Here is a 22,710-nt window from a genome sequence, read left to right as displayed (position 1 = left end):
TGTTTGTAGCTTTGGTGACTGTTGAAGGTAGTTCAGTCTTTTGTGTCTGTATTGTAGGAATTGGGACAGTGGGTTCTAGGACAACCTTTATTTTTATTTCTTTACTGTGGATAAGATACACTTTTACGTGGTCCATCACTTTGTTTGGTTGAACACTTGAATGCAGCACAAGTGTTTAAAAGCAAAGGCAAAACATGAGCTTTGTGTTGCAGCCCTTAAATCCGCGGCTCCATGGAAGTCATCATGTAAGATAAAGGGTGGTGCTGGTGGACTAAAGAGAGCTCGTTGCTCCACTCTGGTTTTTATATAGATGCAATATAGAGACAACAGCCAGTAATTAGTAAGAGAGGAAAAATAAGAGTGCGGATTAATAATGATAATGAAAAGAAACAAGTTTGAGGACAAATATTCCCTCAGATTTTTACCTTCTTTGCCCAGGTTTATTTAATGTAGTTTATGTTATTATTTTTATTTTTAAATTTCAGTGTTCATAATACGTTTCTGTAAAAATGTGCTGGCTCAAAGATATAAAAATCCCTGCTCAGCTTTCTACCTGCATCCATCATATGGCAGTATAGAGTGGAAACGAAGAGGCTAAAAGGCTTTTACAGTAAAAAATCAAAGATCACTTAAGCTGCTTTTAGTTCAGTTGCAGACTTCCAAATGTCTTGGACGGGATGAAATTCCCAGTGTGAAATCCACAGAGCTGTTTGTCTCATTTTCATGTGTTGTGAGTGCTTCGTGTCATTACATCTTGTTGTTACAGGTGATAAAAAATGAGCGCCCGGACGGCGTCCTGCTGACTTTTGGAGGTCAGACTGCTCTGAACTGCGGTGTAGAGCTGACCAAGCTGGGCGTTCTGGAGAAATATAAAGTGCAGGTTCTGGGAACTCCTGTTTCCTCCATTGAGATGACCGAAGACAGAAAAATCTTTGTGGAGAAAATGGAAGAGATCAATGAGCATGTAGCTCCCAGTGAAGCAGCTCTGTCGGTGGAACAGGTGAGGAGACGTGTTCGCTTATAAATTAATAGCTTCTGGATTGTTTTTTTGCCCCAGTGAAGTCTAAATTTATCTGATTAACTCTGCTGTAGGCGGTGGCAGCTGCTGAGCGTCTTGGCTACCCCGTCTTGGTTCGTTCAGCGTTCGCTCTCGGAGGCCTCGGCTCCGGTTTTGCCAACAACAGAGAGGAGCTGACCTCTCTGGTAACGGCAGCATTCGCTCACACCTCTCAGGTGCTGGTGGATAAATCCCTGAAAGGCTGGAAGGAGATCGAGTACGAGGTGGTCCGGGACGCCTATGACAACTGTGTGACTGTGAGTAAAAGGAGACCAGAGAACAAACGGTTTATACTCACTAAAAAAAAACTGAGGGCGATTTAAAGTGGCTGTTGTTTCCTCTTGTTTAGGTGTGTAATATGGAGAACATCGACCCACTGGGTATCCACACTGGGGAATCCATTGTAGTGGCTCCCAGTCAGACGCTTAATGACCGCGAGTACAACATGCTGAGAAACACGGCCATTAAAGTCATCAGACATCTCGGCATCGTGGGAGAGTGTAACATCCAGTACGCTCTTAACCCCGAATCTGAACAGGTAAGCATATATGTGAAGACCTGGGTGATGAAAAGCACAAATAGGACTGTGTTCACCTATAAAGTGGATCTGTTTTGCATTTCCTTATTTTAAAGCCAGTGACATGCTGTAATGAATAGTACAGAAAGTGTAGGTATATTGAAATAAGCATGGGTGGTAACATGACTTGAAGTATATACAGTTTATATGGCTATAGGATGTACAGAGTGTGCGGCTGGATCTGCAGATAATGTAACAGCCAGGTATGTCAACGGCTTACATTTACTGTTTTGGCTCCATAACAAGGTTGTAAAAAGTCTTTGCTATGTTCAATAAGTTTTAAAAGAAAATTGTTTTAGGTATCAATGTGACCAAGTTCATTTCATACAAACCAGGAATAGATTTGTATGAATAGGCTTTATGTATCAGAACAGGCCTTTAAACAGGTCTTGTGTGCATGGGGAGCTGGTATTCCTGCTCCTGGTCTAATTCCCGTAATGTCTGTGATTGAATTGTATCTTCTATGTATAATGTGTTGCAGTACTACATCATTGAGGTGAATGCCCGCCTGTCACGGAGCTCTGCTCTGGCCAGTAAAGCGACTGGTTATCCTTTGGCCTACGTAGCAGCTAAACTTGGTCTGGGGATCCCGCTGCCACAGCTCAAGTACGTCTCTCAGCTTAAGAACGGCGGATAATGAACTAACAGGGGCATCGCTGCTTTTACAGAATGATGACATCCAACAAAGACGTTCCAGTATTCTGCCAAACTGAACATTTTTTAAAAGTGGGGTTTAAAGTATTCAAGCTTAAAATCAATTTTTGTATATTAAACGACCAAAAAATAATTGTGATGCATAGATGCCTGTAAAGTAAGGCAGCACAGACTCTCTGCCTTCACTGCATGTGGACCCCACAGTGTCACACAGACCCAGGAAACATGTAGCTAGTCAATCATTACACTTAAAGACATCTGATCATTGAAATTCAATCATTTTTTTTAGTATAAACGTGCTCACAATTTTTCATCAGCAAAGAAATTTGGAAACAAGATGATATTCATCACCTGCACAGCTGGCAGTTTGGTTAATTTGAAGTTATTGTTTTGACAAAGCTGCTTTGAGCAGTTGCAGCATAAGCATTGTAGTTTTTTTATTTTTTGGCATAAATGTCTTAACTGTAAAGCGCCTTTAAATTAAGTGATTCACCAATGAAAAATATTTGCACTGCGTCTGTATTTTTGTCCAGAAACTCAGTGACAAACTCAACGACGGCAAACTTTGAGCCGAGTTTGGATTACTGTGTGGTGAAGGTGCCTCGCTGGGATCTCAGCAAGTTCCTCAGGGTTTCCACCAAGATAGGCAGCTCCATGAAGAGTGTTGGTAAGAGGCAAAAGCGAGCTTGGAACAAAAATATGTTGTAACAAATTGTAAATAGGTAGTAGATTTAGTACTGTTAGTATTCCAGAACATTTTAAAAATACTTAGTTTGGTCTCAGTAAAGCTAACAATAAATTCACATGGTCATTTTTTGCACCTACTATGTTTTTTCTTTCTTTTTTATTCTTATTTATTCATTTTTTCTGCACTGCTATCACAGCAGATTTCTCCATGAGGGCATTAAAGTTTTACTCTACTGCTTTATTTCACAGTTTGATTATAAAGTTAACCTTTACCAGTGCGGGCAGAGAAGCCAGTAAGTCAGGTGCTTATTATGGATATTGTGCTCAGTGCTTGAACCTTTTCCTCGACAGGGGAGGTGATGGCTATTGGTCGTAGCTTTGAGGAAGCCTTCCAGAAAGCTCTGAGGATGGTGGATGAGAACTGTGTTGGCTTTGACCACACCATCAAGCCTGTCTCTGAAAAGGTAACCTCCCATAGCTGAAGTCCAGGTTAAATGGTTGTACTGGTTAAAAAATGCCTTGCTGCTGCACGACCTGTTCAGTGCACAGTGTCAGCAAATACTTTATCCCAGGTTGAAAGATTTTTAACCATTTTCAGCCAAACATGCAATGATTTGCTTCATATTTGGTCAGAACACAACATTAGTGCTTTTGCTATGCAATGCCATCGACTTTTAAGGATGAGTGATGGTGCTGCACATTAAAGCATGTTGATCTGTTTTACTACGCCTCTATTAGGATGGTGACCCTATAAATGATTGTGATAAGGACATTTTAAAAGGTCAAAACTGTATTGTTCTGTCTTAACGGGACCAGTAGATGGTGCCAGATCTCCCCTGAGCGATCTACTACTGTAATGCTTCCTGCTTCTGGGTTTTTTGAGGAATGTTTCATTGCATGCTGTTAATCATGTTCTGCTACTATGTGTGTGGCTGATTTATTTTTATTTATTTATTTTGAGAAAATAAGCCCAAATGTCTGTGCTGATGCTCATGGCTGGCAAATAACTAGCAGCACTTTACTTCACAGTTAGTATGTTGTGCTCCCTCTGCTTACCAGGAGTTGCAGACTCCTACAGATAAGCGTATCTTTGTGCTGGCGGCAGCATTCAAAGCTGGCTACACTGTGGAAAAGCTGTATGAGCTGACCAAAATCGACCGCTGGTTCCTGCACAAGATGAAAAACATCGCCGACCACGAGTTGCTGCTGGAGACCTACAATCAGGTAAGGCCGATAAGACATAACATGAAAAAACTAAGAGCTGTTCGAAATGGATTAAGATGCTGGATTAATTTCCTTCCGTCCAGGATGAGAGCTCCATGCCTCCAGAGGTGATGCTTAAGGCCAAGCAGCTGGGCTTCTCAGACAAGCAGATAGCACTGGCTGTACAGAGGTGGGTAGGAAAGGAAATAATCACTGTCTTATTTTAACTTAATGGTAACTTTCTCTGTGATTAGGGTATTATCAGCATGAAATGTTATTTTAGATAAAGTGCTATTAAAGAATCCAAACTTCCTTGGTTTGTCCTCTATCACTGAATCCACGTTTCCCTCTAACAGCACAGAGCTGGCCGTCAGAAAGCTGCGTCACGATTGGTCCATCCTGCCAGTGGTGAAGCAGATTGACACAGTGGCGGCTGAATGGCCGGCTTACACAAACTACCTGTACCTGACCTACCACGGCACAGAGGACGACCTGAGCTTCAACGATCAGCACGTCATGGTGATCGGCTCGGGCGTGTACCGCATCGGCAGCAGCGTGGAGTTTGATTGGTGCGCTGTTGGGTGCATCACCGAGCTCAGGAAGGTAAGGCCTACGTGAGACTTTAATACCGGATGCTCTCTTTATGACTGAGTTAGTCTTTTACCTCACTGAAATTGAATCCAGGGAGCAGGAAGAACCGCCTCCATGTTCAGTTCATCTCTTTATTTCCTTTACTAAACTTTTTTTTTTTTTTTTTTAGCTTGAGAGGGTTAATTTACTTATTTATGAAAAAACATACAAATTTAGATCTTTTTTTTGTCATTTATTGTGTTGATTATTACACGTATTATTACACCCCAGAGCCAGTAATCCAAATGTTACGAAATAAGCATCAAACCATTTGCAGATGGGCTATAAGACCATCATGGTGAACTACAACCCCGAGACAGTCAGCACAGACTACGACATGTGCGACCGCCTCTACTTCGATGAGATCTCCTTTGAGGTAAGTTTTAGCTGATACGGGAAAGTGTGATTGTGGTGAATGTGACTTGATTCAAGTCTCACATTTTGGGTGAAAGTAGCCTCTGGGCTCTTTGTTGCAAGTCATCCCCTCAAACTTTCTAACACTGTTATTAATTTCCTTGTACACGTATTAATCTGCAGTGTTTCGTAGTTAGAGATGAGTATTTCTATGCATCTTTCAGGTGGTGATGGACATCTATGAAAGGGAAAACCCAGAGGGAGTGATCCTGTCTATGGGAGGCCAGCTTCCCAACAACATTGCCATGTCGTTGCACCGCCAGCAGTGCCACATCTTGGGGACTTCGCCCGAGTTCATCGACAGCGCTGAGAACCGGTTCAAGTTCTCCCGAATGCTGGACACCATCGGCATCAGCCAGCCGCAGTGGAAGGAGCTCTCAGACACTGAGGTACAGCAGACTGACGATGAGCTCGTTTTATGTCACCGATGTCTCGGTCTGTAAAGTTAAAGATGTTTAACCCTCAAATGTTGCCTTAATATGCTAGTAAATTATATTTACTGTTATTTACTATTGTACATACAACACTAAGAAAAATAGTTGCAAAGCCAGCGTTCGATGACGTTTACGTTTCTTCTTTGCTCTAGTCTGCTGTGAAGTTTTGCGAGACGGTCGGTTATCCCTGCCTCGTTCGCCCCTCGTATGTTCTGAGCGGAGCGGCCATGAACGTCGCCTACAGTGACAGCGACCTCGAGAAATACCTGAGTAACGCTGTAGCAGTGTCCAAGGAACACCCTGTGGTCATCTCTAAATTCATTCAGGAGGCTAAGGTAGTTAAAGACCCGATAATTACAGCAGAATTATTGATTATTATCAAGTTGAGTTGAGGCTGTACTGTTTATAAATTTCGCAGGAGATAGACGTGGACGCTGTCGCATGTGACGGTGTAGTGATGGGCATTGCGATTTCTGAACACGTGGAGAACGCTGGAGTTCACTCTGGTGACGCCACCTTGGTGACACCGCCTCAGGACCTCAATCAGAAAACCATAGAGAGGATCATGCAGATCGTTCACGCCATCGGTCAGGAGCTGCAAGTCACCGGGCCGTTTAACCTGCAGTTAATTGCAAAGGTAAGAAGTACATGGAAATACTGTTAAATGCTGTTGCTGAGGACGTGAATTTAAATTGTTACTCAATGCTGATACTTTATGTAGCTTTCTTACAGTATTTTCCAGATTCCGGTAATAAACAGAGTCAGATTTAGGGAGACTAGTCTTCTTCTTCTGGCATTTAAGGCTGAACGGGGAGTTGTGGTATAAAAACGTATAGTTTTGTAAAGTTGGCACAGTTGCTCAAATTAGCCAAGCATGATCGACCTTTTTAATCCCCAACCTGCTGGCAGAAATGTCCACCTATTAAAAAACACATATCTCTCTTCAGAACTATGACGCCTAAATAAAAAAACCTTAGTTTATATGGTGAAAAATTATTTGAGAGAATCTTGAAGAGCTGCTGCTCCTCCACATCGAAAGGAGCCAGATGAGGTGGTTCGGGCAACTGACAAGGATGCCCCCTGGATACCTCCTGGGCGAGGTTTTCCGGGCAGACCCAGGACACGCTGGAGAGTTTATATCTCTCGGCTGGCCTGGGAACGCCTTGGTGTTCCCCCGGATAAGCTGGAGGAGGTGGCTGGGGAGAGAGAGGTCTGGGCTTCTCTGCTTGGGCTGCTGCCCCCGCGACCCGGCTCCGGATAAAGTGGAAGAAAATGGATGGATGAATGAATCTTGAAAATGAACAAGTCTTCCAGTACAGAGTAAAATGTGAGAGTGAAAATATTGCGTGTACTTAATAAAAACCTAGAAATGTTTGGGGGTTATTTTCTGGTGTAACAGAAATATACAAGTGCTACATGGATTTTTTTTCAGGTGACCTCATTGTTGTGCTCCTGAAGCTTTTAAAAGGCAGCTGGGGTCATTTAAAAAAACAAACTATGCGTCAGAGCAGCGGTCCCCAACCTTTTTTGCGCCACGCAATATGACCGACAATATTTTCACGGACCGGCCTTTAAGGTGTCACAGATAAATACAACAAAATAAAACTAGTACCGGTACCAAAAAAAGATTTATTCATAACACACATGAAAAGACCCAGGAAAACAGAGTTAACGATAAAAACGATAACAAAATAACGCTGAAAACTGATTAAAAACCCTGAAAACTATACATTTCACACCTGAGCCTCAACTCTCGCGGCCCGGTACCAAACGACTCGCGTACCGGTCCGAGGCCCGGGGGTTGGGGACCGCTGCGTTAGAGCGAGTACCAAGGACACCAGGAAAGCAAAGATTAATGCAGTGTTAGTTTTTGAGAGAAGCTGAGCTTGGTGCCAGTCGTTCATATAAGAGTTATGTCATCTTCATGCAGAGCAAGCAAACTAACAAGTTACCTCCATGAAAAATAAAAGTAAATGTGATGCTTTTGCTGTAGATTTGGGAAAACAAGCGACAGATATGTTTCTTCCCGTTTACAGCCACCACAGATGGCATTGTTTGTCCGTTACTTTAAGGTGTTTACATTGTAAAGTACAGACCCTGAAAGTCCTCATTAAGTTGTGAAAATTAAGCTGTGTCAATAATGCAAAGGACAGTTATGTCTTCTATCAACACTGGTCAGAGCATTCATTCACCGCTGTGTTTTTCTCTCAGGATGACCAGCTCAAAGTGATCGAGTGCAACGTCCGAGTTTCTCGCTCCTTCCCCTTTGTGTCCAAGACGCTGGGAGTGGACTTGGTGGCTCTGGCTACCCAGTACATTATGGGGGAGGACGTGGAGCCAGTGGGCCTGATGAAAGGGAAAGGGATTGTGGGAGTCAAGGTAAGCAGTGTGGAAGCAATCATAAATATTTCCCTTCATGTTAAATCACTTTTGTCTTCTCATCTGACTGAGCATCACGGATTGCTTCAATGTCCTCCAGGTCCCTCAGTTTTCTTTCTCTCGGCTGGCCGGAGCTGATGTGGTGCTCGGGGTGGAGATGACCAGCACTGGAGAAGTAGCCTGTTTTGGGGAGAACCGGTACGAGGCTTACCTCAAAGCCATGCTCTCCACAGGCTTCAAGATCCCCAAGAAGAACATCCTGCTCTCCATCGGCAGCTATAAGGTACTTAAAGGTTTCGACTGACAAAAACACAACAGATAGGGATCCAGATGTGAACAGTGAGTTCAGCTCACAAGTGATGCAGCTGGAAGTACGAATGATGCATTTTAGTGGCACATTAAAGGTGCAGATGTTTTTGTGGCTGATCAGTCACATGGGAATAAACAACAGATTTTATGCATCTGCTACTTTTCTAACGAGAAAAGCAACAAACCTTGATTATTTGTTTTTGCAGCAGCTGTTGATGATTCCACCAACAGCTGATAACTGTAAATATTATCACCATGAGACCAGATGTAGTTAAACTCGATCAAAACCATCTCAGCAACACAAATGGAATAAAAATCATCGAACCACATTTCTTTTCTGCGGCGTTGAAATATTATGATCTGTTTGCCTGAATATAGAAAATATAAAAACTATATTAAGGGGCGACCGTGGTTCAGGGAAGTCTAAAGATATGAATGCTGGGTTAAAAAAACAGCAAATGGAACTGTATGAAAAGGCCATCGATGTCAGATAAGATGAGCTGAAACTGAAACTGTCTGTCTACCACAATAGATTTAAGAAGTTTAAGAGTGATCTGATTTTAAGGAGCACCTGCAGAGTGTTCCGGTTGTGTGAAGCATAGTAAACGAAATAGATTTTTCCAGCTTTCAGCACTGATGTTATGATTTTATTGTTTATCCAAACTATTTGCATTGACTTGTGTTTGCAGAACAAGAGTGAGCTGCTGCCCACCGTGCAGGCCCTGGAGTCTTTGGGATATGACCTGTATGCCAGCATGGGCACGGCTGACTTCTACACAGAGCATGGAGTCAAGGTAATTCTTTTAACACAGGCTTCGTTTTTTTGGAGTAACAAACTTTATTTAAATCAAAATCGACTTATTTTGCAGTGGCACATCTGTGAGTGACTCATGAATATGGTCGTGTTTATATGTATTTGTTTTTAAATGCTTTAATCCTGGTAACCCTTTACATCTTTATCATTCCTCTTGAATTGCACATTAAACCAAAGATTCCAGATGAGCAGCACTTATACATGGATACAATGTAGCTGTAAAAATGTTTTATTTTGCTAGAGCTTTTGAAAAACAGCAGAAATGTATTTAGAAATGTCATTGTTCATAATTGTGGCGTTCACTTAAGTACTTTAATAACACTATATTTTAAGTATTAATCTATGACAGGATGAAATCAGGATAGAAACTTTAAGACTCTTTAAGATATTGTCTTTAAGTTTGTTTTGTCTCCTTGTACAGGTGACTGCAATCGATTGGCCGTTTGAGGAGTACGACAGCGATGAATGTGCCACCAAAGAGAAGCAGCGCAGCATCATGAACTACCTGGAGGAGAACCACTTCGACCTTGTCATTAACCTCTCCATGAGGAACAGCGGAGGTCGAAGGCTCTCCTCCTTTGTCACCAAAGGCTACAGGACCAGGCGTATGGCTATCGACTACTCTGTCCCGCTCATCATCGATATCAAGTGCACCAAGCTCTTTGTTCAGGTACGCGATCTGTTTTTTTTTTTTTTGTTGTTTGTTTTTTGTTTTGTTAGGATGTTTTGTGTGATGTGGTTCTATGGGAACATGATTAATAAAGGGTGACTCGTTTGCAGGCTCTTCGTCAGATTGGAAGGACTCCACCAGTGAAAACTCATGTTGACAGCATGGCATCCCAGACACTCGTCCGTCTGCCCGGTGAGTGGTCGTAAACGGCAACAACAACACTAATGTAATGTTAGATGTTTGTTTCTGAAACAGGAATTCTTGAGTCTTTAAAGCAAAGTTATTCAAAAACTGAGGTTCTTTAAACAGTAAATACTTCATCCTACTAAAAGCTTTACTAATTACTTGCACTAATAGTTCAGCTTCTCATTTTAATTCTTTTTCACATAGTACTGTTTTTTTCTAAATATTTGAAGTCGAGCTATGCAGACAAACTAGTACAAAGATACCGGGTGAAGTATTTTGGTTTTTGATTGAATCACAGGTCTGATCGATGTCCACGTTCACCTACGGGAGCCTGGCGCCACCCATAAGGAGGACTTCTCCTCAGGCACAGCAGCTGCTCTGGCAGGAGGAGTGACCCTGGTGTGTGCGATGCCCAACACTTCCCCCGCCATCACTGATGCTAATAATCTGGCTCTGGTGCAGAAGGTAAACCCACGTTTTTAAATTGTATTCACTTTTTAATCTGTTGGCTGATCCTGTTAATGCAGAAATGTTAAGATTTTTGTTGGCAGTGACCAGAAAGGACAAGATTAGAAATGAGTACTTCAGTTTTCAGTAAAATTTGAAGCGATATGACATTGACTCCTGTTATATTGTGTCACCAGTTAGCCAAAGCAGGCAGCCGCTGCGACTACGCCCTGTATGTGGGCGCTGCCACGGACAACGCTGCTGTCCTGCCGCCCATCGCCAGCCAGACCGCCGGTCTGAAGATGTACCTGAATGACACATACTCCACCCTCAAGATGGACAACGTCTCCCTGTGGATGGAGGTAGGCTGGATTTTAAGTGTTGCTGGAAGGCCATTAGAGATGCTTCAGCCCTAACCATGTGGATCTGTTTAAAGCACTTTGAGAAATGGCCCAAGCAGATGCCCATCGTGGCTCACGCTGAGAAGCAGACGGTGGCGGCGATCCTCATGGTGGCCCAGCTGTACCAGCGGCCAGTCCACATCTGTCACGTGGCCAAGAAAGAGGAGGTAAAGAGCTGTTTCTTATTGTTGTTAATTTTATGCAACTTTTACTTTATTTTAAACTATTTCAGTGGATTATTGAGGTATTTTACTTTTAGTCTGTTTTATCATCGATTGCTTCGGCTGTTAAAGTGCATCTTATCTTAATTTTTTTGATTCTTTCCTACAGTTTTAATACTTCTTAATGGTTTTCAGATCCTGGTAATCCGAGCTGCAAAGCAGAAGGGCATCCAGGTCACATGCGAGGTCGCCCCTCACCACCTCTTCCTGTGTGAGGATAATGTGGCGCAGATCGGCGACGGTCGAGCGCAGGTCCGACCCATGCTGGGAACACGCGAGGACATGGAGACACTCTGGGAAAATCTGGACATTATCGACTGCTTTGCTACAGACCACGGTCAGAGAGCATTCATTTTCTGTCACCGATCATGCAGACCGACTTGTCTTTGACCTTCCTGAACTGTACGGTTTTTGTTTTGTTTTGCTAGCTCCTCACTCTGTAGACGAGAAGAACAGTGAGCGTCCTCCTCCTGGTTACCCCGGTCTGGAAACAATGCTGCCTCTGCTGCTCACCGCCGTCAGTGATGGACGTCTGACTCTGGATGATATTACCAGACGTCTTTATGACAATCCACGCAGGATCTTCAACCTGCCCGTTCAGGAAAACACCTACGTGGAGGTACACAGACAAACACAATTAAAGGGAATTCATTTTAAGGAGACATTATTTTGATGCAGTAATTAGCAGCCTATCCGTACTCTGATGAAATATGTTCCTAATTATTTATCAATTACGTGTCTTTCAGGTGGACCTGGAGCAGGAGTGGGTTATTCCTCAGGCCATGCAGTTCACTAAGTCTAAGTGGACTCCTTTCGAAGGTATGAAGGTGAAAGGTAAAGTCCGCCGCGTGGTCCTGCGAGGAGAGGTGGCCTACATCGACGGCCAGGTCAGCATTCGTGCGTTTTGCTTTTGAACAAGAAAACAAAGAGAATAAATGTAGTTGATCTAATAAAGTACGTGTCCTGTCTCCTTCAGGTGCTCGTGCCTCCAGGTTACGGTGAGGATGTGAAGGCTTGGCCCACTTCTTCCACCCATCCTCCAGAACCTGTCAAAGAAACTCCAATGGTAATAAAAGTGAATGCGGTAATAATGCAGCTGCCTTTCATGCTTTCTGTTGTAAGATAAAGACTCTACAATAATATTACATCACATTGGTGTTTTGGCCACCGCCATGATTATTTTTGGAGCCAAAATTGACCAGATTTAAGAAGAGAGTGAAGTTATCTGCCAACACTAACACACTTCTTTAGCAGCCATAGCCATGAAGAACGTGCACACAGCAGCAGATATCGGCTAGTTGATGCTAAGTAAACGTAACTGAAAGAAAACACTAGAATTTCATTCAACAAATTGAATAAAAGAACTTCTTAGATGTAATTAGTTTAAAATGCTGTAAAAGACACAGCAAGCAAAATCGAGAGGTTCAGATCAGTGATTAAAGTTGGTGTTTCTTCCATGCCTGAAATGTCTGGTAGGAGGCAAACAGCAGGTATCAACTTGTTCCTTTTGAAATGTGGAGGAATAGCAGCTCCTCACTTTATTTCTAAGAAAGAGGTCTTAGACACCACCGTTTGGAGGAAGCTCTTTTCCGGTGCTTATATCCCCGGTCTTCTTTCTTATGAGCGTAGATGACATCTAAAAAGTTCACAGAATTTGGTGAACGTACAGCTAACAGAGTTTAATTACAAACAAAAACATTTAAAGCCTGTACTTAGAACTGTTTTGAGTGTTTCTTGAACTCCTCTATGTGGGGATTACTTCATGTGTTTTGTTTACATTAATTCTGCTCCATCAGACTCCTGAGCGTCGGCGTCCAACTCCACCCCGGGATGGAGTGCGGACTCGAGCTGCGAGCCCACGACGCATTGGTGGAGAAAGCCGCTACCTGCTGCCGCCCCGCATCCACCGTGCCTCTGATCCCGGCCTGCCACCAGGTATTACAGCTCCCAGAATGCTTTGGAACAGCAGATTTTTGTTTTACCTCGAGGGTTTCTCCCAATGTTTCTACCAGTGTATTATCAGCCTGCCTGGCTGTGGTGGGGCGTGGTCTGCGGTGCCGTACAGGGAGGGCGGACGTACCTGCACGGCATCCTTAATCACGCCCACCTAGTTAAAAACACGGGGACTCAGGGGTTTGGGTGGGTTGTGGTGAGATGTAAATAAAGATGGCGCCGAATGATACTCCGTGGTCCCGCCGTGCCTTATTCTCGCCACACTGGCCTTAACAGGGGATTTTTAAAGCCTTCTTTAGGCAAAAGGTATCAATAAGTTGAAAGAGGGGTTAAAAAATGAAGCAGATGTTATCATATCATTTCACATGTTCAGCTGGTATGTCCATTAATCAAGTATGTCAAAACTGTTCATTGCCGTATAAAAACAAGTTTAATTAAAGTTGTTTGATGTTCTCCTGCTGATTCTCAGTGAAACACCTTTGCTGTGTTCCAGTCATTGATACACTGCGACTCTTATCCCCACAGAGATGGTCATGCTCCCACCAGCCGCTGCTGTTGACGGGTACAGCCATCCTCCCCCACTGTCCAGGCTGCTGTCCCCACAGTCTGGGTCAGGACAGGTGCCTCCTGGTCAGGTGTCACACCTGCAGATGTCTCCTCTGCTTCACCCACTGGTGGGACAGCACATCTTGTCTGTCAGACAGTTCAGCAAGGAGCAGGTACGCCGAAGAAGATGAAACACACTCTGGGAATGCTGACAGGTTTGAAACAAGATCTCGGGTCTGAACAAAAGCTTATTTTTGTGTCCTTCGTTTGTTTCAGATCTCACACCTGTTCAATGTTGCTCACACTTTACGTTTGATGGTTCAGAAGGAACGAAGCCTGGAAATACTCAAGGTATCTCCTAAACGTGCCTCATGTTACTGCACTATTCACTAATTTCAGTTATGTGCTGTTACAATGGTGGATGTTCGTATCAAACATGACCAAAGTTATAGAATGATGAGGTACCTTAAAGTAATCCCTCATTCCTCATGCCTTCCTGTTCAGGGTAAAGTAATGGCCTCCATATTCTATGAGGTCAGCACTCGCACCAGCAGTTCCTTCGCAGCGGCCATGCAGCGTTTGGGCGGCTCCGTCGTCCATTCCAGCGAGGCCACTTCCTCCTCGCTGAAGGGAGAATCGCTGGCGGACTCTGTCCAGATCATGAGTGGCTACGCTGACGTCCTCGTGCTGCGTCACCCAACACCTGGAGCTGTAGAGGTGGATTTTAGATGGATACTTTTTTTTATTAAAAGTTTTCTTTACGTAACAGAAAATAAAGACTAATTGGTCATAAAAGTAACTGCAGCAGCACCCTGTTGTGTGTTTTTTGATGCTTGTTTAGTTTGAAGATGAGTTTTTAATATCTGACGCACGTGACTCCTCCTTCTCCTCAGAGCGCGTCCCGTCAGTGCCGTAAGCCGCTGATCAATGCTGGCGACGGTGTCGGGGAGCATCCCACTCAGGCCCTGTTGGACGTCTTCACCATCAGAGAGGAGCTGGGAACGGTCAACGGCATGACGGTGAGCGACATGATTCCTTTTTAATTTAATCTTCAGCCAGAATAAAACTTTACATGAAAACATGTTAAAACTGTGGCGTCTGTCAGATAACGATGGTTGGACATCTGAAACATGGCCGAACGGTTCATTCCCTCGCCAAACTGCTGACCCAGTACCGCATCACTCTGCGTTACGTAGCTCCCAAAAACCTCCACATGCCAGCAGAGATCGTCAGCTACGTGGCCTCAAAGGGCATCAAACAGGTGAGGACTAAACATGGTTACACAGCAAAGAGGAGTTTTCACAAATATGTACTAAAAACTGCTAATTTAAAAAAACATGTTTGTTTGCAGGAGGAGTTTGACAGCATCGAGGAGGCTCTGCCTGACACCGACGTCCTCTACATGACGAGGATCCAGAAGGAGAGGTTTGCATCTGAGGAGGAGTACAAAGCCGTAAGTTTCATTTCACCGACGGGTTTTATTTTGTGACACAGATACTTGCATATACTCACAGCGCATCTGTAGTTAGGCCTGGTGCTTCCTGCCTCATGCTGGCCCGGTAATCGTTTTTGATATCGTTCAGTTGGTCTCATGGTGACATTTTCCCTAATCCACTATTCTGCACTGCAAACTCCACTGACTCCATCTGGTGAAGCTGGGGTTTGTCTGCATTTGGAGTTCATCTTTAGTGGAAAGCAGCTGATTTGTTCAGTTATTCGTCACAAAGTTCTTTCCAAATGAAATATTTCTAGAGGCAAAACTATTAAATAGAATTGTCTTAAGAAAACAAGAAGATATGCGAGAAAGAAGGCGTTCCCTCACCCCTCTACAGATGTAAGCGTGTGGGGAAATATGGAAGTGGAACCCTTTAGCTAAGCATTCATAGGTGCAGACAGAACCAATCAGCTCAGGTCTCATGTGAATGGATGATCCCGGAGTATTTTTGATCTTTAACTGTGACTCTGTTGTTTCTCTCAGTGTTTTGGTCAGTTCGTCCTCACTCCTCACATCATGACTGGAGCCAAACAGAAGATGGTGGTGATGCACCCGCTGCCCAGAGTCAATGAAATCAGGTGAGACGCGCTCAGTCAAATGTGTGACAACAATATCAGTTCCAGCTGTGTTGTTTAAATGTTGCTTGAGCCCTTAAATGGGCTGCAGAAATGTAACGTTTTGTGTACAATGTCTAATTTCAGTACGATTTCTTTTAACTAACTTAAATTTGAACTGAATTTTATTTTAACCCACCTTACATTATTTGCTATTGTGTTGATTAAGTGGACTAATGATCTGTTTCTCTTTATTTCTCTCAGTGTGGAGGTGGACACAGACCCGAGGGCGGCATATTTCCGTCAGGCGGAGAATGGCATGTACATCCGAATGGCCCTGCTGGCCACCGTACTGGGCCGATAACTCAGTGTGTGTCACAGGCTGGGTCTCTGACCCAGCGCTCTGAGTTCATTTTGTATTTGTCTCATTTTAGATATGTGATTAGTTTGTGTCATTCCTATTTAGCTTTAGTTAAGGAAAGGCAGTTATTAATTATTGTTTCCTTGGTTTCTATGTTTGAGTTCTTGTATCGTTCATCACGTGTTAGGTCTGTTAAGCTTGTGTTGTCATGTCTAGTTTCAGTGTTTCCTGTTTTATTTTGAAGGAGTCGTGTGTTCTTTGTTCATTGTATTTAGTTTCACTTCCCCCGTCCTGTCATTAGGTTCATGTCAGTCAGCTGTTCCTCCATGTGTTCCCACTTCCCCTAATCACCTCCTGTGTATTTAAGTCCTGTGTTTTCAGTGTGTCATTGTCAGATCGTCTGCTTTGTTTGCAAGCCAAGAAGTTGCGTCAAGTCTCCTCGCGTCAAGTCCATGTTCCTGTTGTAGGTTTTTAAGTTAATTTAGCTCACCCAGTTTAGTTTATTGTTAGCCTTGCATTTTGCCTTTTGTTTCCGTCTGCATTTGGGTCCACCCTTCACTCTACACACAATCAGCCCTGCTGATTGTGACAGTGTGCTGCTTCTTTGTCCTACAAACTGTCAGAGAAACAAAAATGTATCTTTTCTGAAATCTATACATTTCTCATTTCCTGCCCCCGAGGGGTGCAAGTAGGTTTAAATACTAGATTTAATACTGAGTTAAAGTTTATAACATGCTGCTGTAACACAGAACTTTTTTTTTCTCCAGTCACACAAATGTTTACTTGTTTTCTTTCCTGCTGTATTTCAAGATTCCTTTATTTTTACATGTCTTAAAACCATTAACATAATTAAAATATAGAACCAGAATCTGTCTTGTTTGAAATGGTTAAGAGATGATCAGTGTTTGTGCATCGATGAGCCAAATCGAGGAGCAAAGGGAAGAAATAGGAAGTGGGTGCTGCTATCGATGTCTTTTACATATATATATATATATATATAATTTGCAGCTGCTGCATCTGATTAATGATGTTTAAAGGGACCAATGAGGATGTCAAAGAAGATAAATCCTGAATGCATTTTTACGTTTAGACCAATTTACTGGACCAGCTTCATCAGATGTTTGTTTGGGTTGGCACAGTCCTCTGAAAACCAGCAATGGTGGTTTACGCCTCGAGGTTTTTCAAAAGAAAATTTCTAACAAAATACAGAGAAAAAAATATTTTTACTACACCAAACAATCCGATTGATATTTTGTTTTAAAATGAGCAAAAGCAAAACTAAGTGTCTAATATATTTCTAGGTTACCGGAAAACCTTCATCATTCCAGCTCTACATGAGTATAATGGTACGATACGACTTACTGCACATGTTTGTCACATGATTTCAGTCTGTTTCAGAGTCGTGACATCCTTGGTTGTATGAAATGGTTGTTTCCCTTTCTTCAAATGTGTTGCATTAACTGCAAGTGGAAACGCACAAATATCCTCAGAGCACAGTCTTTGATGGTTTTGGGGTAATCTCTGTAACTATCAGTAATTTCTTACACTGTTGACAAACTTTTTTTTAAAATCAAAATACAAACGGATGTTTGTAAAGTGTCAAACGACTTCTGTGTCATGTGGAGAAATAAATAATGAAAAAGGATGTTTCTCTTTGTGGTTGATTTCATTTACAGTTTTTTCTGATTGCTTAAGCACATTTATTGTAACTATTGGCTAACTTTGCAAAACTCACAAATAAGAAAACCTGTCACCCAATAATCAAAACATTGTAGTTCTCTTGCAAAAGCAAACACAGCTAGATTAACTCTTCACACCTTCGTAAAAATGGTGTTTCCGTATCAAACAGTACACACAAGCCATCATCTACTAAGCACACAATGCGCCAACTGCACACTGATGGTATGAATACAAAACACATCTGGCTTTTGCTTTCTCTGTGCACAAGGTAGGCTATGTCAGTTTGAGCTCATACTTCTGTCATAGATCCATAAGCATAGAGGAATCCAAACTTCAAGTATTGGTGTTTATTCAAACACATCAAAACAAACACAAGTGTTTATTTCCAAGTATAGGATTATTTGCAATCGCCATAATGACTATATGGGTTACTTGGTCTGCAGTGAACATGCTTCCTCTGCCCCAGCATCTGGTCATCTAGCAATTCTGTAAAGTAACAATTTCAGTATTTTTACATCAATGGTATTGGTGTGTTTCTCATTGGCATATGGCAGTGCTACAAATCTTTGTGCGAAGTGACTGTACTAACCGATTCTCATTTCAAGATGTCCTTATGGTACTTGCTACAGTGTAGCGGCTCGAGTTAGGCTGGACCCGTTGGCCAGCTACCCTCAGGGTCATTCCACGGTTGATTACATGGTCCACTATTGTAGCTCTACAATTCTATTTCTTACTCTTCCTACCCTTCCTCTCCCCCCCCCCCCCCCTCATCTTCCTCTCCCCCCTCCTCGTCTTCCTCTTGCTCCTTCTTGTCCTTGTCGTCCTCTTCATCCTACTTCTTCACCTCCACGTCCTCTTCCTCGGCCTCCTCTACTTCTCACTCTTTCTGCTCCCTCCATTGTACTCCGCACACACAGCTTACCTGTATTATAGTGCTTAGGCTGATTGCAAAGTGAACTAATTATCTAAGAAAGTTTTGACATGTGAAAGTGTGCCAGACAGTTGGCAAATTAGTGTTAATGATAGCCATACATGTGTATACTTTGCTAGGAGTGTGTTGGAAATTTGGTAATTGAGTGTTGTGCAGTGAGTTGTGCCTACAGTTTTGCAAAGTGTGTGTTACAAAATTGCAAACTGAGTGCAAAGCAGTTTTTGTGCTTTTAGTTTTGCACACTCAGTGAGTGGTTTTGCTATAAGTCTGAATAGTTTTAGAGATTGTGCTACAGGAATCACAGTTAGGGTTTAAGCATTCAGAAAAAACTGTAAACTGAATGATAAGAGATGCAAATCAAAAATTTTATAGTGACAACATTATGAAAGGCAGTAACTGTGAACGAAACATTTATTTAGATGAAACACTTATTTTGTGTAGTGAAAATGATATTTTGTCATTATGTGTATTGTACTAACACAATTGAAAATATGCTGAAATGTTTGAAAAAGGTGCACTTTTGATGATCTGTTGTGATATAAGTACTAAGAGTTTTGAAAATGTACCAGTTGCTTGTGAAAACTGCGCCAAACCAATTAAAAAAAACTGTATTCGTGGTTTTGGTGTAGCTGATGGTAGCGTAGGAAACTTCAGGATCTGCCTACGCAGTGAAGACGAGAAGATACATGGACAACAATGATGAGATGATGATGATGATGATGATGATGATTATTATTATTGTTGTTGTAGCTTATAATAGAAGGTGATCACATGTGGGGTATGAAATGCTTTTTGTTTCAGTCTTTGTGACAGTGGAACTGAATCAGCCTGTTAGAGAAAATGGCCAGATGTGGATGCCCAGATACTTGTACCTCCTCCACCACATCAACATACTCCATATATTTATTATCTTCCGCTTATCTTTACCAGGGTCACAGAGGAGCTGGAGCCTATCCCAGCTATCATAGGGCGAGAGGAGGGGTACAACCCAGAGAGGTCGCCAGTCTTTCGCAGGGGAAACAGAGACAAACAGAGACAAACAGACAATACAGTTTTTGCCCGTTGCTTGAACACTATAAACCCATGCTTAGACTAAAGTAACACAACGTGAAGCTGGTGTTACCATACCTCAAACACATGTACCCCTACCTTAAACAAAAGCGCTGCTTTGCACCCCAGTACCAATTATGCAACACACCTACTCCCTCATGCAACACACATGGTCCTGCATGCTACACTCTATTTCATACATAAGACACTTCGCTCACAAAATGAAATCTCAGGGTGCCATTCGGAAAACACATGTATCCAAAATACAAAACACATCGGGTAATTGCAACCACTCAAATACACACCTGAAGGCACCTACTTGCAAAACCGAACACCAATTAGCCAACTACAAAAAGCCCTCAGCGTAGCCATTCCAAGAACTTTGCAAGCATGGATGGAGGGAGAGCAAGAGGATATTTACCCCGGTGCCTAGCGGGAGAGGACATTGCTTGCGATGTTGATGAGGTCCTGTGGCCAGACCCCAACAGACGGCGGGATCCATGAGCCCACTTATGCACAATTGTCATGGTTTTTTGTGTTTACAGTATAGTGTTTTTTCTATTGCAGTACTATTGTGTTGTTGTTGTTTTATTTGCTGTACCTGTATTCATGGTACTGCAATGTACAGTATTGAGTAGGTCTATTTGCGTTTATGGTTGTTTGGAAATGTGTCTCCTGTAAATGTGCCTTCTGAATAAACAATGGGAATCAAGGACTGCAGTGTTTTATGTACAGCAGACTAGTGTGCTCCCCCTGATCTGTGAGTGTTTGCATATGGTGCAGGTATGTGTCATTTTGTCAACAGAGTTACATTTTGACAAAGGAATGTTAGGTTTTGACAGCAGAGTTTAGGTTTTGGGAGTAGAGTTCCAATTTGGCACAGATGTGAATGGTATATTTCCCAGTGTTGTGTCATGTGTACTTGTGTTTAGGGTTTTGGCACAATGAGCAAAGTTTTGCAAAATGTGTTCAAGCAGTGGGCAAAAACTGTAATATAAGTAAAATCACATCAAACATTTACTTAAATATTTCAAGTGTGAAAGTAGAATATTGTTTCTCATGTTTACATCAGATGAGAAACATGAAAAACTTTTGTGCTTTTACTTTTTCATTTATTCAGGTGACACAAAAACAACAAAGAATCCAGCCAGAAAAACTGAAATAAGCACAAAATCAGAAACAACCCCAACAATGAAGAGTCCTTCAAAAGCAGGACTGAAGATTAAGCTGGTTGCATAAATATCTGTTTATTTTAAATTTATTTGAGCTTTTGAAATGATATGCAAATGAAAACTCACTTTAACTTTGTATATAAATACTTTTAAATACAAATCATATCACAGAAATTTGCACATTTATTAATAAAATGCTGTTACATTTTTAAAAGAAAGGAATTTACACAGAACAGAAAACTGCAACCAAATAATTTTAATAATCACATTTTTTGTGTTTGACAGATTTTTTTGTTTCTTTGAGGTTCATTGTTGTCTCTGTGGGATTAGCAGCGCTTTTAATAACTGCTGCAACAGTCAATATAAGGACAAGACATAAAGGTACATTTAAGATTGAATGATTTTGAATTTTAAAACGAAACTGAAATTGACTTTCTTCTCTCATTTTAGGGAACAAAACTCAGATGGATGAAACCACAGTAAGTACAAATCTCAATAATCCAATATTAAATTAAAACTGACCCATAACTGTGGATGATGATGTAGAAGTGTCTTTGGATAATGGGATTAAATAAACATGAACCAGCTGTCCCTCTCTGAGGGAGTGTTAACAAAAACAAAACTGCCTTCACAGAGACAGTTTTCATCCAGATATAACTGGACTGTGTCTGTTTTCCAGGGACCCAGTTTAAACCCTGCAGAGACTCAGTCTGCTCCTCAAACCAGCTGGGACTCGGTGTGATCACACACTTCACCCAGAGTTTAGACTACTTGTCAAAGTGTGCTCTGTAAATACAAATGTGTGTGACTCACTGTGAGAGCAGACGAGAGATAAGAAAGTTGGACAATGCAAAAATGTGTTTTAGTGCAACTGCAATTTTGTATTTACAGCTCACTTGTTTCAAAATTCCATTTTTTGAATAAATTGTTTGGATGATTGATGTTTGTTTTTTTTAAATAGCCTCATATTTAAATTTGTTTATTAATCTGAAACTTTCACATGTGAAAAACATACAAAAAAAGGAAATAAGGAAGAAGCCAAAGACTTTTTCACTCCACTGTAAATCAAGTAGTTGTAATCTTGAAGGAAGATTTCATGAATGCGGTTTCAGGGTGAAGACAGTGTCCGTCATTATCACGAGTTTGAAGCTGGAAATCAAATGGATTATGTTGAAAGTTGTCAGTTTGTCGGCCCCGAAGGAAAAGACTATTTGTGGAGTAAGATGGATAAAGATGGAAATGTGCTAAACAGTGAAAAGAGTGTGTTGGGAAGATGGAACGAGTACTCTGAGGACCTGATGAATGTAAAAAATGAGAGAAAGAGGAGGATGAATGGTCAGTTAAAAGTGTCCAATGTTGGGGAAGTCCTGACGTGAAGGGAGCTTAGGAGCAGTTACAGCAAAGGCAGCATTAATCTGTTTATCAAACATTAGATTAGAGTAAAAAAAAACACTCCTAGGTTCCTTGCAAAGGTTTTTATTATTATTATTATGAATTCCTAAAGGGCCAAAGTCACAGCGGTCACAGGGACCAAACACAATCACCTCTGTTTTCTGTTCATTTAGGTTAAGGAAGTTAAAAGCCATCCATGCCATCCTCAACATCCTCCAAACAATCTAGCAAACCCTTCAGACGACTCACAGATTCACGTTTCAGTGGCAGGTAAATCTGTGAGTCGTCTGCATAGCAATGGAATGAGATCCCATGTTTTTCAAAAAATTGAACCCATGGGGAGCATATAAATAGAAAAGAGAACTGGACCAAGATTGGACTCCTTGAGGACCCCACAAGAAAGTGAGGTTTCTGAGGACGATGTTTCCCCCAATCTAACAGAAAAACTTTGGCTGGACAGGTAAGATTTAAACCAGTAATAAATATGAAGTAA

The 22,710-nt window shown here is 42.0% G+C and overlaps 1 protein-coding gene across 1 annotated transcript in view; it reads left to right on the top strand.

The window, feature by feature from the left end:
• The window catches only part of LOC146652613 (multifunctional protein CAD-like), a 28,640-nt gene extending 12,344 nt beyond the window's left edge, over nucleotides 1–16,296 (top strand). Inside the window, exons 11-44 of the mRNA XM_085383123.1 lie at nucleotides 767–1,000; nucleotides 1,093–1,314; nucleotides 1,407–1,595; nucleotides 2,116–2,240; nucleotides 2,822–2,955; nucleotides 3,327–3,439; nucleotides 4,035–4,199; nucleotides 4,283–4,368; nucleotides 4,535–4,781; nucleotides 5,086–5,184; nucleotides 5,387–5,611; nucleotides 5,809–5,991; nucleotides 6,075–6,293; nucleotides 7,868–8,035; nucleotides 8,136–8,318; nucleotides 9,034–9,138; nucleotides 9,580–9,828; nucleotides 9,939–10,020; nucleotides 10,313–10,479; nucleotides 10,659–10,823; nucleotides 10,898–11,029; nucleotides 11,219–11,420; nucleotides 11,512–11,702; nucleotides 11,830–11,970; nucleotides 12,060–12,149; nucleotides 12,880–13,018; nucleotides 13,562–13,755; nucleotides 13,859–13,933; nucleotides 14,087–14,299; nucleotides 14,476–14,601; nucleotides 14,688–14,843; nucleotides 14,934–15,035; nucleotides 15,561–15,655; nucleotides 15,896–16,296. Of these exons, the coding sequence (XP_085239249.1) occupies nucleotides 767–1,000; nucleotides 1,093–1,314; nucleotides 1,407–1,595; nucleotides 2,116–2,240; nucleotides 2,822–2,955; nucleotides 3,327–3,439; nucleotides 4,035–4,199; nucleotides 4,283–4,368; nucleotides 4,535–4,781; nucleotides 5,086–5,184; nucleotides 5,387–5,611; nucleotides 5,809–5,991; nucleotides 6,075–6,293; nucleotides 7,868–8,035; nucleotides 8,136–8,318; nucleotides 9,034–9,138; nucleotides 9,580–9,828; nucleotides 9,939–10,020; nucleotides 10,313–10,479; nucleotides 10,659–10,823; nucleotides 10,898–11,029; nucleotides 11,219–11,420; nucleotides 11,512–11,702; nucleotides 11,830–11,970; nucleotides 12,060–12,149; nucleotides 12,880–13,018; nucleotides 13,562–13,755; nucleotides 13,859–13,933; nucleotides 14,087–14,299; nucleotides 14,476–14,601; nucleotides 14,688–14,843; nucleotides 14,934–15,035; nucleotides 15,561–15,655; nucleotides 15,896–15,995 (5,316 nt within the window). The 3' untranslated portion in view covers nucleotides 15,996–16,296. The remainder of the gene's footprint in view (nucleotides 1–766; nucleotides 1,001–1,092; nucleotides 1,315–1,406; nucleotides 1,596–2,115; nucleotides 2,241–2,821; nucleotides 2,956–3,326; nucleotides 3,440–4,034; nucleotides 4,200–4,282; nucleotides 4,369–4,534; nucleotides 4,782–5,085; nucleotides 5,185–5,386; nucleotides 5,612–5,808; nucleotides 5,992–6,074; nucleotides 6,294–7,867; nucleotides 8,036–8,135; nucleotides 8,319–9,033; nucleotides 9,139–9,579; nucleotides 9,829–9,938; nucleotides 10,021–10,312; nucleotides 10,480–10,658; nucleotides 10,824–10,897; nucleotides 11,030–11,218; nucleotides 11,421–11,511; nucleotides 11,703–11,829; nucleotides 11,971–12,059; nucleotides 12,150–12,879; nucleotides 13,019–13,561; nucleotides 13,756–13,858; nucleotides 13,934–14,086; nucleotides 14,300–14,475; nucleotides 14,602–14,687; nucleotides 14,844–14,933; nucleotides 15,036–15,560; nucleotides 15,656–15,895) is intronic.
• Nucleotides 16,297–22,710: the final 6,414 nt, after the last annotated feature.

The sequence above is a fragment of the Rhamphochromis longiceps genome, linkage group LG15 (assembly GCF_057381845.1).
Source record: "Rhamphochromis longiceps isolate RC_006_pf linkage group LG15, R_longiceps_female_GT1.1, whole genome shotgun sequence".
Taxonomy (NCBI): Eukaryota; Metazoa; Chordata; class Actinopteri; order Cichliformes; family Cichlidae; genus Rhamphochromis; species Rhamphochromis longiceps.
The sequence above is the reverse complement of the archived record's forward strand: the minus strand, read 5'-3'. Positions and strand labels throughout refer to the sequence as shown.